A 13,735-nucleotide genomic window follows, 5' to 3' on the forward strand; every position below is an offset into this window, starting at 1 on the left:
TTTTTTCCTCTAAAATGAATGAGTAAATTCAGTGTTTATGAAAGGAGAAGAGTTGGCAGGAGAGTGCAGACCTATGTTTTTCTATAGGTGGTGGTTTTAACTCATGCAGCTCAAATCTCCATGACCACCCCTGTTCTGCGATTCCCAGAAAAACTGACGCCAATGGCAAATGCCAAGAAGAGGCAATCCAGTAAAGACATGTGTCATTTTGGGGGCAGTAGAAGAGATATATGGTGAATAACGAAAAATTTTCAAGAAATCTGGTTTTAGGATGTAATTTACTTAACATGAATTCCCTTCTCACTAGCCTTCAAGGAATCAGATTAAATACGGCTACTTTGGGATGTTACTGTGGCACAATAAACTGGGGAAAAGATGAAATACATTCAAAAATGGTGAAAGTGCAATGTGCATTGAAAGTTAATGTGGTTTTGACTTTCAAGTTTCAGAAGTTATATGAATTCCTACTCATTTCTACTAATTCACAACATAGAAGCTCAAGGTCTGCTTTTTGAATTTGAATTTAAGAACAAATTTCGGCCTCAGTAAAGCTGGAAAATAAATAAGTAAAAATGAATTTCATGATTTTCTTTCCTACACTTTAAAATACTTAACATCTAAAAACATGTGCTCTATCTCCATATTTAATGGTCAATTTTAAGTGGTTCCAAAATGCTGTATAAAAATAATAATGTCCTCAGGCATGGCAATTGCTCACTCACACTATAATTCAGTCTACGTCAAGTCAAAACATGTGTACTGATCCATAGGGTAAAGCAGGATTCTTTCACTAAACCTCCATGTACTTACTGGGAATAGGACAATGGGAACAGTTAGTGTGACTGCCACGAGGACTGCCAGGCGTACCATGAGGAGAGGGGTGTCGAATGTGTACACTTTGCTGTAAGCATGAAGCAATTCATCTTCAACTTCTCCTACAAAGGGGAAGAAAAAAAAGAGTTCGTTTGGTGTTGTCAAGTCGACCTGGTTGCCTATGGCAATGGTCTGTGGAGGAAACACAGTACAGTAGAAAAACCCGTGTCTGGGAATCCAGACACTTCTGTTTTTACCCTGTCTGTGAGCTTATTAGCTGTGTGGCTTTTAAAAAAGGGACTCTGAAGCTTATAAAGTTGCAGAAGCTAACATGAAATTGCCAAGAGGCTTCTCTAGCTCATTTGCCCTCTGATAAATCTATCTCTGCTCTATAGAAGCATCACAAAACAAAACAGGATTTAAAAAAATAATGGTGCTCCCTTTTCTCCAGTTTTTTTCCTCCTTAACTTATCTTGCAATCAATTGAAGTTTATACAAAAAATATATTTATGTCGCTCACATTGACCAGTGGGACGATCCCCTGAAATTTGTCTATAGGGCCATGCTTATGGAAGGAAATGGCAACCCTACTCCTTTTGTATCCTGTTAATATGTCATAGAAGAAATATTTTAGGCACAATCTAATGTGATCATACTCATATATATACATTTTTGATAGTACATTCCAAGAATGAAGGCAATTCTGTTATGTGCTCTTGTTTAGGAAAACATTCACTATAACACAATAAAATGGGATAAGCAAAAAAAAAAAAAAAAAAAAATCGCCTAATGCTCCAAGCCCTTAGATTCAAATTGACTGATAAATGAGTTGACAACACCAACTCAATGACATTGTACTTTTTCTGTCATTTGCTTGGTAGATAGTTATTCCACCAAAAGAGCTTTGCAACATGCAGTTGAATTCACTTTCATTGCTTCTAGGTTGAGATGGACTAGAGAATCAAACCAAGGAAATATTATCTATCCCTGAAGGAAAATAATTAAATTTAAGAGACTTTAAAAATAAAATATGTGTGAATTCGCAAATTGTTGTAACCTGTTGGCTAGGCTGGTTCAGGTCCCATTTTCTTAGGTCAAGTGACAAGTCTAAAATAGCATGTTAAATAAGTAATTGTATCAATAGATCATACTGCTTATAGAGGTTATTTAAAATAATTATACCTACCCAGGTTAATGATCAGTCCAACTAGGATTTGCACAAAGAGAATGACTTTGACAGACTGACCTACCATAAAAGGTTAGGTAACCAAAGAGGGCAGCAAGCAGGTACATAATGAGCATCCCCGTGATGGAAATATTTGACACAGTTTGCATTTTCCTCTGGGACCGACTGAAAAGAAAAAGAACACTGAGTTTTTTTATAATTTGTGAATATATCACTATTTAGAATTTAAAAATTTTAAATAATGAAAGAACATGCATCTATGTTGCTCATTATGAAACTTCATTTCTAGTGCAGAAACATAGCTATTTAAATTTCCTTTAGCCGTGGAGGATTTGTTTCCATGTTTTAAAAACACTACTTCGGTCTTAGAAATAACCATTTTCCTAATGATTACTTAAATACTCAGACCACTGTGCTGAGTATTTAAGAATTAATTAACATAAAGATCAAACTGGTTCCTAATGTAGAAAGCCTTCATATTTCATAGTGAGATGAGTTTAATGAGGACAAGAACATATTAGAATCAGCAAAGCCTTACTTCCAGGAGTTTGCATATTATTACCAGGGTGGTTGGTATTATTACCTGGACAGCTTCTGGAAACCATTCTAGAAGGCACTCAGTGACTTAAAGTCAATATCGTCAGGCCGCTAGAGTAACTGCTACATGTCATTTTCCAAGTAAATCAAAGACATCAAAATAATTAAAATGTTCCAAAATTTTTTTATAAAGTAAATCAGAATTTATGGGGAAAGTTATTACTATTTAGTGAGAATGAAGACTGAGGTTGTTGATGTCTGGGTTAAATAAGTTGAAAATTACTATATGACATTGACCTCTAAAGGTAAAGAGGGAAGCAGCTATAGTAGGCTCAGATCCAATTCATCCCCAAGTAGACATCAACAGCCTCAAAGGGAAAACAGTATTAATGATTCAGAGAGTCAATTAGAAACAAGATTGTCTAACCAGTGTCTTTATTGTACAGATAAGACAACAAAGGCCAGATGTTTGCACATCTCTGTCCCTAGACAAGGGTTAGGAACTGACCACAAGTGACATCAGTGGCTTAGCCACCCTAACCTTAATTTTTGGTTTTTATGGGTGGAGTCATTTCCAGTTCAGGTGATGTCACTTCTCTCTGCTAAAATTCAAACTTCAATTCCCCATGCCTGCCAAAACCATTACAGCCATTGGCTCCTCCTTCCTCTGCCCTGAACCCCTTCCCTGGACAATTAGGGTGAAGGAATAGGGGAGAAGGAAATAGATAAGGCAGTGCTATGATGGGACTGATTCACACCTTTTTGGTTAAAGCATGTTACCGAATAGTTGTAGAACAAACTTTCTCTGAAGAAAAAGCTATAAACTGTGCTTCTGTATAAAGCAACTTTGGACATATGAGCCCATTTTCAAAGCAAATTAGAATGTTAAAATGATAGCTGCCTTACTCTTTAAGTTCACTGTAGATGGGAAGGACCTCAGGGTGGCATACAAAAGCAAATGCTAGGATAGGAATTGCATAGGCCGCCTGAAAAACAAAGACAACACCACATATTTAGCATTTCAACACAGATGGTAATCCCAGGGCATCTCAGTTTATGAATAAAAATTCAGAGCCCACATTGCTAGGCTCGTTAGAGGCCCAGGCCTCTCACTTACCCGGGAGTTGAATACGAAGTATTTGGGTTGACACTTGTCATCACTGTGTGCTTCATACTCTACTCCACTGCCATGAAGAGAGCCCTTGGCCTGGTTCTCATCTAGCCCTGCAGGATTCTGGTGGGTGTAATCCATCATGAAGTTCACACCGCTATTCTCTGAGTTGTTGGGTAACATTACCACGTGCATTGGAAGTGTATTGTTGAATGTCAGATTTCCAACATTGTGATCCAGAATGGGCAGAGGGCAGGGTATTTGGAATTTCTTGTAAATCACCTAGACCCGGTGATTAAAAAAAAAAATGTTACCCTTTGAGAAGAACAAGGAAATGAAAATCCATATGTGTGGCTTATGAGGTGGAGATGAGAGGCCTCTGCCCATGATTCCTTTTAGACTAATGGACAACAAAGCCTCTGTACTAAAGAAAGAGTTGGAATGATGATTGGTAGTCCTCCACTATAGAGTCAACAGGATAGCATTTTGCATGAATCCATCCTAAGCTTCGTTCATACTCTTCCATGACAAAGATGATTGTTTCCTGTTCTAGTCATATCTTTTATTTCTTTAAACTAATAATAATAATATGGGTTATTAAAAACTTCCCTCCCCTTTATCTCTTTGGGGTAATACTATATACATTTTGGCATCCAGGATATTATAAGAAATTTTCCCTTTTGGTAGAGAGTGAGGGGAGGTGAGGAGAGGGATTTCTTCTTTAATCCCACTGTGGTCACCCTCTCTTCATGGGTAGAATGTGTAAGAGAAAATGGCTGATTCATGCAGACATGGCTAATTCTGTTGCCTACTCATTTCTCTTCGGGGCTCTTCCCTTTTATTACCTCCACCTTTCTAAATACTGGGTTATTGTCATGTTCCTGCTTGAAGTGGTCCTTCTGTCCAAATATACTTTATGTGCCTAAAACATACTCTTAGCAATGACCTTGACATTCTAACTCAACTATTTTTAAACTCATGACTATCCTTTTCACATTCCAAGCTAGAATACAAAAAAAATTACTTGTGATATGAGAACTATTTCATGCTAATGAAGTGCTTGAACACAAAAGAGAACACTAATTCAAGCACTAAAAACTTCTCATGCTCCCCAAGCTACAAGAATCGTGTCAATAAATCACTTACCACACTGACAAAAAACAGCATGCAGGTAAGAGAAAATCCGCTGGTATAACCAAGGTAACCTAGGAGTTAGCAGAGAAATTCTGGAAGGTGAATATGGCATTTACAATCAGATAACCTATTAGAATATGAAATAAAAATAAAAATTAAAAATGACTTTACCTAAATTTTTAAGAAGAGAAAGTGGAAGAATGATTCCAACAGACACAAATAGGACGAGGTAGTTGCCATTGAGGTACCATTCTCTAGAAGAGAAAGAAGAACCAGAACATTGGGTTTGGAAAAGACCAGCTAGGATGAATCACTTGACATTTCAGAGAGAACATAAGACATACCCAGTATTTTCTTCAAGTCCCATGAATGCTCTGATTACTTCAGGTAGTTCATATTTAATGATAAAGAGGTAGCTTGACATTGCTAAAAATGAGAAACATGACAGTTTAGTAGTGTGAATAGCACTGAAGTCACAGGCAAGTTGGGAGAAGTTCTTGCATTTGAGACATACATTCTTCTCAGTTAAGACGAGCATCTAATCCCCCGAACAAAAAAGAAAGCCACTCTGTGAATTTTGTACTGCTTCCAAGTTCTTTTCAAAAATAGACATTTGGCCTTCTGGCTCTTGTGTATGGAACTTTCCTAACAGTATCAATGCTGATTCTGTGTTAAATCCAGCTCTGAGGTTTTCAGTGAAGCTGTACTTTGAAAGTTTTTCCCCTCATTAGTTATAAGTCATCATAGACTGTACTGAGCATGCCAGTTTTAGTGTCTGTAACATGGAGAAGGGTCTGGCAACACAAGGTGTGGGCCGGAAGGGAGAGGCCAGAACTGTAGGGCAGAGGTAAGTGTACTACATGTCATTCTGGCTCTCCCCGGGTGGGTGCCAGTCTATTCCTCTGTAATCTCCCTGAGGGACACACAAAGTCTCAGACCACTGATTGTCTAAACTGGATTCATACTGGATTGATAAAAAAATATCAGAGGCAATAGCTTCTCCCACTATGTCAATGACGTTTTTCCCCTCTATATCCTAGCCTCTCCCCTTTGGCCAAATAAGAAATCATTCAAAGTGGCAACATTTCTCAAACATCTTGATAAGTGATATACGTGTGATCGTGTACTCTTCCGACAATTTAATGAAATCTATAAACTCTCTCCCTGAAAAAATGTGTGTATATATACATATGTACACATATACATAATACAATTTTGCCTATAATTATAGAGATTTATGCAACATCAGAGTCACTTAAAAATAAACTGACAAGTTTTGCATTAATAGCTTTAACTGTATGCTTCATCCTTCTGGTGAATTTTTGCTAACAGACATTTAAAGCAGATACCTAAGTTGCAAATTGAACTATTAATATTAAATTAATGAACATTAAAGATAGTTCCTCAACCTCAAACAAAAGTAATAATAGTGATAATAATTCTCCACATTGTTTGGTTCTGCACATTAACTCCATGTAATCATCTGAAATCATCTATGAAACAGCAAGTGTATTATCACAGCTAAGGAGATAAAGATTTTGAGAGCTTAAATGACACGTCCAAAGTCACACAGCTTGAAAATGACAGACCACATCCAAAACATAAGTTTCCTGATTTGGGGCCAGTGTTTCTTCTCTTATTGTGAAGTGAAATGATTCTTACAATACGTGATGTGTCTTCTGCAAACATTATTTGGTTAATCTTTACAAAGACCTTGACTAAAGCTAAATCTTACAGAGTGTAAACAAAGGACATATTTCTGATTAACTGGCTCAGTGAGGTATCATTCAATTTTAGAGAGCTATTAATTGCTGACGTTCAGTGATGTTACCACTGTTAATGTGTTTGGTCTTCGAAAGTTCAGAATGATCCAGACCTGTCTGGGTAATGTCAACACTATTCTTCCAGTGTCGAAACATTTATGGTAAATGTTAATTTTTCAGGGGATTGAGAAAATTAAACGTTCTAAGTGTGAAGTTGCTAAATGCAGAAATACAAGTGATTTCCATTAGGCCAAAATAATCACTGATCGTATGAAGTAACTAAAGTGAGAGCATTTTCAGGAATGATGTATAAAATTTCATCTTAGTCCCTTAAAACCACACTTCTTTTTGCGTGTATGGCTTGACTGAGAGACCACATTATAGTTTATCCCATCATTTAGAAGCATATTAGTAGCTATACTTTGAGCAACAGATGGTGCTATTGCCGCTCAGCCTGTTGAATTCAGGGGTAAATACATGTATGGTTATTTCAGTTGTCCAAACAAGTAACTTAGATCAACTATAAAGTGATCCTATGAAACACTCGATCCTTTAAATCTTGATAAGTCTGAAAATATGAGCCCAGTGTAAAGCAGTCTATTTTGTAGGTTTATCTGCTTGTGGCCCCAAACCAGGAAAATGAATGAAATAATCCTGGCATTACTGCCAAATTCTACCCAGGACTATAGTCTTAATATATAAAAAATATGAAAAGAAACAAATACAAATCATTAAGATATACCTGGATTTTTTTTTTCTGTTTACCAACAATCCATTATCAGTAGCAGGTATAGTTGGATAAAGGTTATTAAAGAAATTTCTGGCATCCCAGAAATCTTAAATGACTCCAGTGATTTTATATCAAAAAGAGTTACCTTTTTGCAAGATTTCTGTGCAAATTTATTTATTGCATCATTGTTTGTAATAATGAAAAACTGGAAACAATCTAACTTCATCAATAAGGGATTGAGTAAACCAATTATGGTACATTTGTACAATGGAAAACTTGAAAGCCACTGGAAAGAATAATATATAAATACATTCAAGGTATATTGTTACATTAAAAAAGCAAACTACAAATCAATATTACAAGATGATCTGATTTTAACAGTAACAGTATATTTGTTAAATTTGGCATTAAGGAAAACCTGGAGTAGTTATTTCTAAGGGTGACTTATATAAACATTTCTTTATAATTTATATATTTATGTAATGTTTTAGTTTTTCACAGTTAGCATGTATTTGTCTTATAATTATAAAAATGCCCATTTAAAAAAATAATTAGAAGGACTCCAGAGATATGGATATTGAACCTGAGAACCAGGGAAGAAGGAACCACGTTGTGAACCCGTATTCTGTGCTATATTTGTCTTATTTCATCCTCACCATGACCTTGTGAGGATGGAATATTACTCTCATTTTCATAGATAGAAAATTAGACTCAGAGGAGTAATGTGATTTTCCTAAGGTCACAGATAGTGACAGAAACAGACTCAAATTCAGGTGCATCAGAATCCAGAAGTCTATTATCTATGCAAGGGTTTTAAAATATCTTATATAAAACAGTAACGGACCAGATATCTACAAAGAGGGATAAGGGAGCCTGGAGGAACTAGTTCCTAAAAGCCTGGAGAAGCAATGAAATGGGGTGGGGAGGAGGAGAGGAGAAAGTGAGAGACAGAGAGAGAGAGAGAGAGGAGAGAGAGAGAGAGAGAGAGAGAGAGGGAATGTGTGAGTGTGTGTGTGTTAGGGTAGGAGGACTACAAGAATAGGGGAACTGAATATAGTTTGTTATGATATGATGCAGGACACATAGAGGATAGACAGATAGATGTTAGATAGATAGACAGACAGATAGATAGATGATACGTACATACGTACATACATACAAGAGTTGGTAAGAAAGGTATCAGACAGGTAGGCGGAGGAAAGATAATGAAGACCCTTATGTATCAGGCCAAAAAGTTTAAATTTTATGTAGAAAATAATGAGGAAGAATTTTATGCACTGGAGAAGCAAGAATAGATTTGAATTTGAGAAAGTTAATCTGGGGGATAAATTAGAGGTGAGAGTAGAGGAAACTCAAGGCAGGAGACCAATTAGAAGGATACCGCAACAGTTTGAGAAGAAATAGTGATCACCTAAACTGTGGCATTGAGAATAGAAAGGAGAGGAGAGATTCAAGACAGGAGCTGGTTGGTATTTGATTTGACGTTGAGGGTTAGGGAGGGAGGGAAAAATTTAGGCTGATACCCAGATTTCGGGTTTAAGAAACTAGATACTGCTGGTATTGTTCAGTGAGAGAAGAAAGAACAAAAGAATAGAATAGCGGGTTTGAGGATTGGGTAGGAGGAGAGGAAACAAATGCCACTATGCGTGGATATAGTCTGGGCCATGCAAGAGCACAGAGCCAGCAGGACATCTGACATATAGGTCTAGATGCATTCTGAGGGTCAAAGACACACATAATAAGACCAGTGAAGCTGATGAGCAAACATATCACCCAGAACACTATTAAAAATAAGCTCTATTCTGGAAATTATAATACAGTAGGAATTATGAGAATCTGTAGAATGAAGGAATCTGTGGTTTATAATGCTTCTGATACCTAGCCAGACTTTGCCTTCGCACAACTTTTAGGAACTATCTCCGGTGGGCTGGCTCTGTGAGGGCTGTGTCTCAAGTACTCCAAAATTTGGCCATGCCCCTCAGATACTTAATTTTCAATTTTATAAAGTACATTTAATCATATACATGAAACATCAACTGTCTGGCAGTGACAGAAGTAAGCATGAATGCTTTAATTTTTTAAAGTAATAATTAAAGCCATAACAGCATTTGAAATCAAAACAGGTTTAATTCTATATTTTAATTTTAGAAATCAATTGGTAGGGTTCTATAGAGTATTTCATTCTTACATGTTGCTATTTTTAATTAAAGAGGGACAGCAAGTCTATTTAAAATTTGTTATTTTTTAATTTAAAAACTGCTAAGCTGCTATTTTTCTGTATTTAAAGTACTTATGTATTATCATAAGAGTTTTCTTATATATTAAACATTCTTTAGAAAATTTAAATAGCCTGTTGAAAGCTATATCCCCTTACCTCCAATGTTCTGCATTGTAATAGAAATGAAAGCTCCGATTTTACCAGGCCATCCAAATGCCTTTTCCCCTAATTTTTCATAAATTAAAGATCCTACAATCAAAGATAAAATAATCTTGTTAAAAAATTGTTTTAATGATTAAAATATTTCTGTAATATAATTCTACAATGGAGTATCAAATATGTAAAAATATACCACAAAGAAATAATAACACCCAAAAGATACAATCTCAAAAACTAATATGTTAAAATGTTCTTCAGACAAGAAGAAATAGCTTCATTCATGTTAGCTCAGTGCAGCAAGTCAAAACTGCTATTTACATCATCTACCAAAAATCTCTTTCTCTATTTGGCTTCAACCTGAACCAATTGACTTTCACTCCTCTCAGTCACCTAAATAACTAAAAACATTGAGAGATCGTGTCATTGGAGTCAGAAGAAAATGAAATGTGAAATTGACCCAAATCATCCCATAGTTATGTAGCTATAGACCGAAATACCCTTTAATGAGAATCAAAATAGAACATTTTGGACTTAACATACCTCCTTCCTTAGAAGTCTTTAATAAGAGGTGAACTGAATAGAGTGATAATATTGCCACAGCAAGCAGCATGATTCTGTTAAGGGAATAGAGAAGAAAATAAAGTGTCTATAATAAATAAGATATAATAACATTAGATATTATAAATGATCACATTGGTCTTTTCAATCATTAACTTAACAAAAGTATTTGGAGTTTTGGGAAGCTGAGAAATTCTTTTAAGAATTCTACACGCACTTTTTAATGTCACAGAATTGGAATTTGCTATTTTTTATGTACCAAAACGTACTACTTGAAGTCCGTAACATATCTTTTTTTCCCCCCAGTGTTATCCAGGAATAAAATCTGGTTCATAACTTGTATGCTAAATGTATAGAAAAATTAGCAAATACTATATCTACTTCCTCAGTACGCGGATCCGTGTACATCATATTTGCTTGATATTTGCAACAACATTTATAATTGAAGGGCTATTCAATAGTATGACTAAACCTTAATCTAAAATCTGAAATAGAAAAGAAAATGTGTGCAATGTTTGAACTGATCTGGCCCATTGGGCGACAAGACACTTTGTGAACTAGAGGATCAGGCAATTGCCTGTGTAATAGAGAAACAGAGAAAGGTAAGAATAGGGTGCAGGAAAATTCCTTTTGTGTATTCAAAAGAATCATTTCTGGTTCAGGACCCTCCACAGACGCACGTGCATGTATGATTTCTTTACGTAGATAGTGATCACTGTTTCTCCAGAATCAAGAATTAAAGAGCAAAAATAAGTGTAGATAAAAGTATCTATATAATAAATTAAGGAAAAATACTAAACTTTACCTGAATTTTTTCTTTTAAATCGTATTCTTTCTCTGTTTTACATGATGAGAGCACACTAAACATTTTCCCTACAATTAATCATATTCTTTGGTAATTCCTGCTGAACTCAGGGTTGTAAATGTACATTTGGACTATGAGTTATTAATTTTATAGCTACTCTAACTATACTGTGCTCTTATTTTCTATAAGATGTTTGCCAGAACTGCCTAATCAATGACTTGTTTATGTATTTTTCCATATGTCTTAATAACTTACCTGTTTTTAAAGAATTATGTAATTCAGATTACATATTTTTATTCCCTGAAAAAAATAATGATCATTTCCTGTATTCTAAATACAGGCTTGCTTCGGCAGAAAATACTAAGAGTAATACCAATGAAATCGTGTGTCACTTGCTGTGAATTAAGGAAGAGGGCTGAATCCAATCTATGCTGTTTAGACACACAAAACACAATCATACTGTTTAGTAATTTAGTTGCTCTGGCCAAATTAATTTGTTACATGTTTGCAAGACTGAAATGAGGACCTTGATTTTAAAAGTAAAATATTCTCCTCCCATGAGAATGATCTGTGGCTCTAGGACTTGGGGAAGTTTCTTTTTTCTATTCATCAATGATCTATGCTAATTTCCTAATTATTTTAATAGTATGTGTATAATAAGGAGAAGATAGTCTTTTTGACTTAGAGATAGTGTATATTACAAAAATATACAACTATACATATGAATATCTTTAGCCATTAAGATTAAGAGGATTAAAAACTAGTTTATTTCAAATATGGTTTATAAAAGTAAAGTTGATGTAGACATCCACTCAGCTAAAAAACATCGTAACTAAAACATTTCAATGAAAGCACTAACACGATGTAAACATTTATAGTCCTGCCTGATCCTTAGCCCTCAAATACTTGTGTGATTATCTAATCATTAGTGATGTTCAGAACATAAATAGCATATATTTGTAATATAAATGTTGCATTCTTAGACAGTTATTTAATGCTCTAGCATTGCATTAGAGATTATGATCTGCATTCACACTGATGCCTGACTAACATTAGACTTTATTCCTGTGAAGAATTCCAGTGCTGCCAACTGTGTCTTGGAAAATACCAGGCAGTACATAATGCTCACAAACATCTGTGGCTGTCTGTCACAAACAATGCAGTATCCATCCCCTAGTTCGGCTATGTGACATTACTACCCTTAGGCAGCATTTGACCATGTTTGATTAAAGTGGATAGGTTTAAGAATAAACTTGTGCCACTCTGCAAATATTCCCTGTGCGAAGCAATGTACTTGGTCTTAGGGACAGACATGTGGTGAATAAAAACAAGCATGGGCTCAACTCTCTGGAGATTTTAGTGTAGCAAGGGAGATAGATATTAATCAAATGAATCAGACAATTATACTGAAATATTAAAACTGGTGAGAGTATAATAAAGTGGTTTGTCCCAGTCATGGAGGTCACAGGGAAGGCAGCACAGAGGTGAGGCTGAGCTGAGATATAAGGAGTTAACTAGATGGAAAGGGAAAAGGATTCCAAGGTCATGTGCAAAGGCCCTGTGGTGAGAGGAAACATGGCACCATCATGGGATGGAGAGAAGCCAGTGTGCCCAGTATATCTGGTGCCCAGGGACACAGGGGATGGAGTGTGACATGGGACCAGGGCATATAGAGCTCTGTAAACCTGGTTTGGTATGGGGTCTTTTCCCTAAGAGTATCATAAAGTTAGATTTGCTTCTGGGAAAGATCTTTTGACTACTAAACAGCAAGTTATGTTCAGTAAGCACTGAACAATGAATTACTTTTTAAAATGGCTCTATGGTCTGGTGGGGCTGCTCCATTACTGGGTGGTTGAGTACATGAAGCTTCTGCCATTTGATTAGGGATGGTTGATTAAGTACTATGGTTAGACTGCTCTGATTATTCCTCAGGTTGCTATTTTATCAAAAAGCAAGAGGAATATGCTGATACTTTCTCAGACTATTCCTGTTCACAAAGATAAAACTTTAGATTGTGAATTGAAAGAACACCAGGCATGCACGGGATTTGAACCAAATGTGGATATGTCCATTCACTTACATAAAAAGTATGATCATACTTACATAAAAAGTATGATCCCTGTGTTGGCCATGGCATAGGATAGACCCAAGATTCCACTGCCCATGATGGCATTACTCAGGTTGAATGAAGACATTCCAAAGGAGGTGGTTCCAGGATGCTTGAAGGAAAAGGAATGCATCATAAGCAAATATTTGCCAAAGGATAAACCGTTTTTGGATTATTCTTATTCTCATATTATCTTTACTGGAGGAGATTATAGTCTAAGATTGAAGACTAAGATAAAATCACAGTGAATAAAAGCTTTTTATTGACTCAACTTCAATAAAAGCATGTAATTTTCAATGGAATGTAGTGCTTGGCTTTAGCAGGGGTCTCAGTAAAAATAAAAAACACGGGTTGAGTAGTATAAAGAAGAGAAAGCATGTATGATTGCAGATTACATTTGGGTTAGAATGATTTCTTTAAAAAACAAATAAATTTCATAAATGATTTATGCAGCCATATGGCGAACAGGAAAAACAAGCCCCTATTCCAGTAAGGGCCTGAATAAACAAAGAATGTGCTGATCAAGGCTTGGAAAATTTCAGTCACACTGTTTTCCCACAGAGAGCTAGGTAGATCAGACACCCTCAAGTCCTGTTTACTGCCTGAAAGCAGAG

At 35.8% G+C, this 13,735-nt stretch overlaps 1 protein-coding gene across 1 annotated transcript in view; it reads right to left on the reverse strand.

Moving 5' to 3' along the window:
- SLC38A4 (solute carrier family 38 member 4) overlaps nt 1-13,735 on the reverse strand; it is a 39,122-nt gene that overhangs the window by 9,026 nt on the left and 16,361 nt on the right. The window contains exons 5-13 of the mRNA XM_011368337.2: nt 10,192-10,265; nt 9,649-9,741; nt 5,126-5,207; nt 4,953-5,035; nt 4,794-4,852; nt 3,654-3,929; nt 3,443-3,522; nt 2,064-2,164; nt 740-935 (exon numbers count right to left, since the gene is read on the reverse strand). Of these exons, the coding sequence (XP_011366639.1) occupies nt 740-935; nt 2,064-2,164; nt 3,443-3,522; nt 3,654-3,929; nt 4,794-4,852; nt 4,953-5,035; nt 5,126-5,207; nt 9,649-9,741; nt 10,192-10,265 (1,044 nt within the window). The remainder of the gene's footprint in view (nt 1-739; nt 936-2,063; nt 2,165-3,442; nt 3,523-3,653; nt 3,930-4,793; nt 4,853-4,952; nt 5,036-5,125; nt 5,208-9,648; nt 9,742-10,191; nt 10,266-13,735) is intronic.

The sequence above is a fragment of the Pteropus vampyrus genome, unplaced genomic scaffold (assembly GCF_000151845.1).
Source record: "Pteropus vampyrus isolate Shadow unplaced genomic scaffold, Pvam_2.0 Scaffold140, whole genome shotgun sequence".
Classification (NCBI taxonomy): domain Eukaryota; kingdom Metazoa; phylum Chordata; class Mammalia; order Chiroptera; family Pteropodidae; genus Pteropus; species Pteropus vampyrus.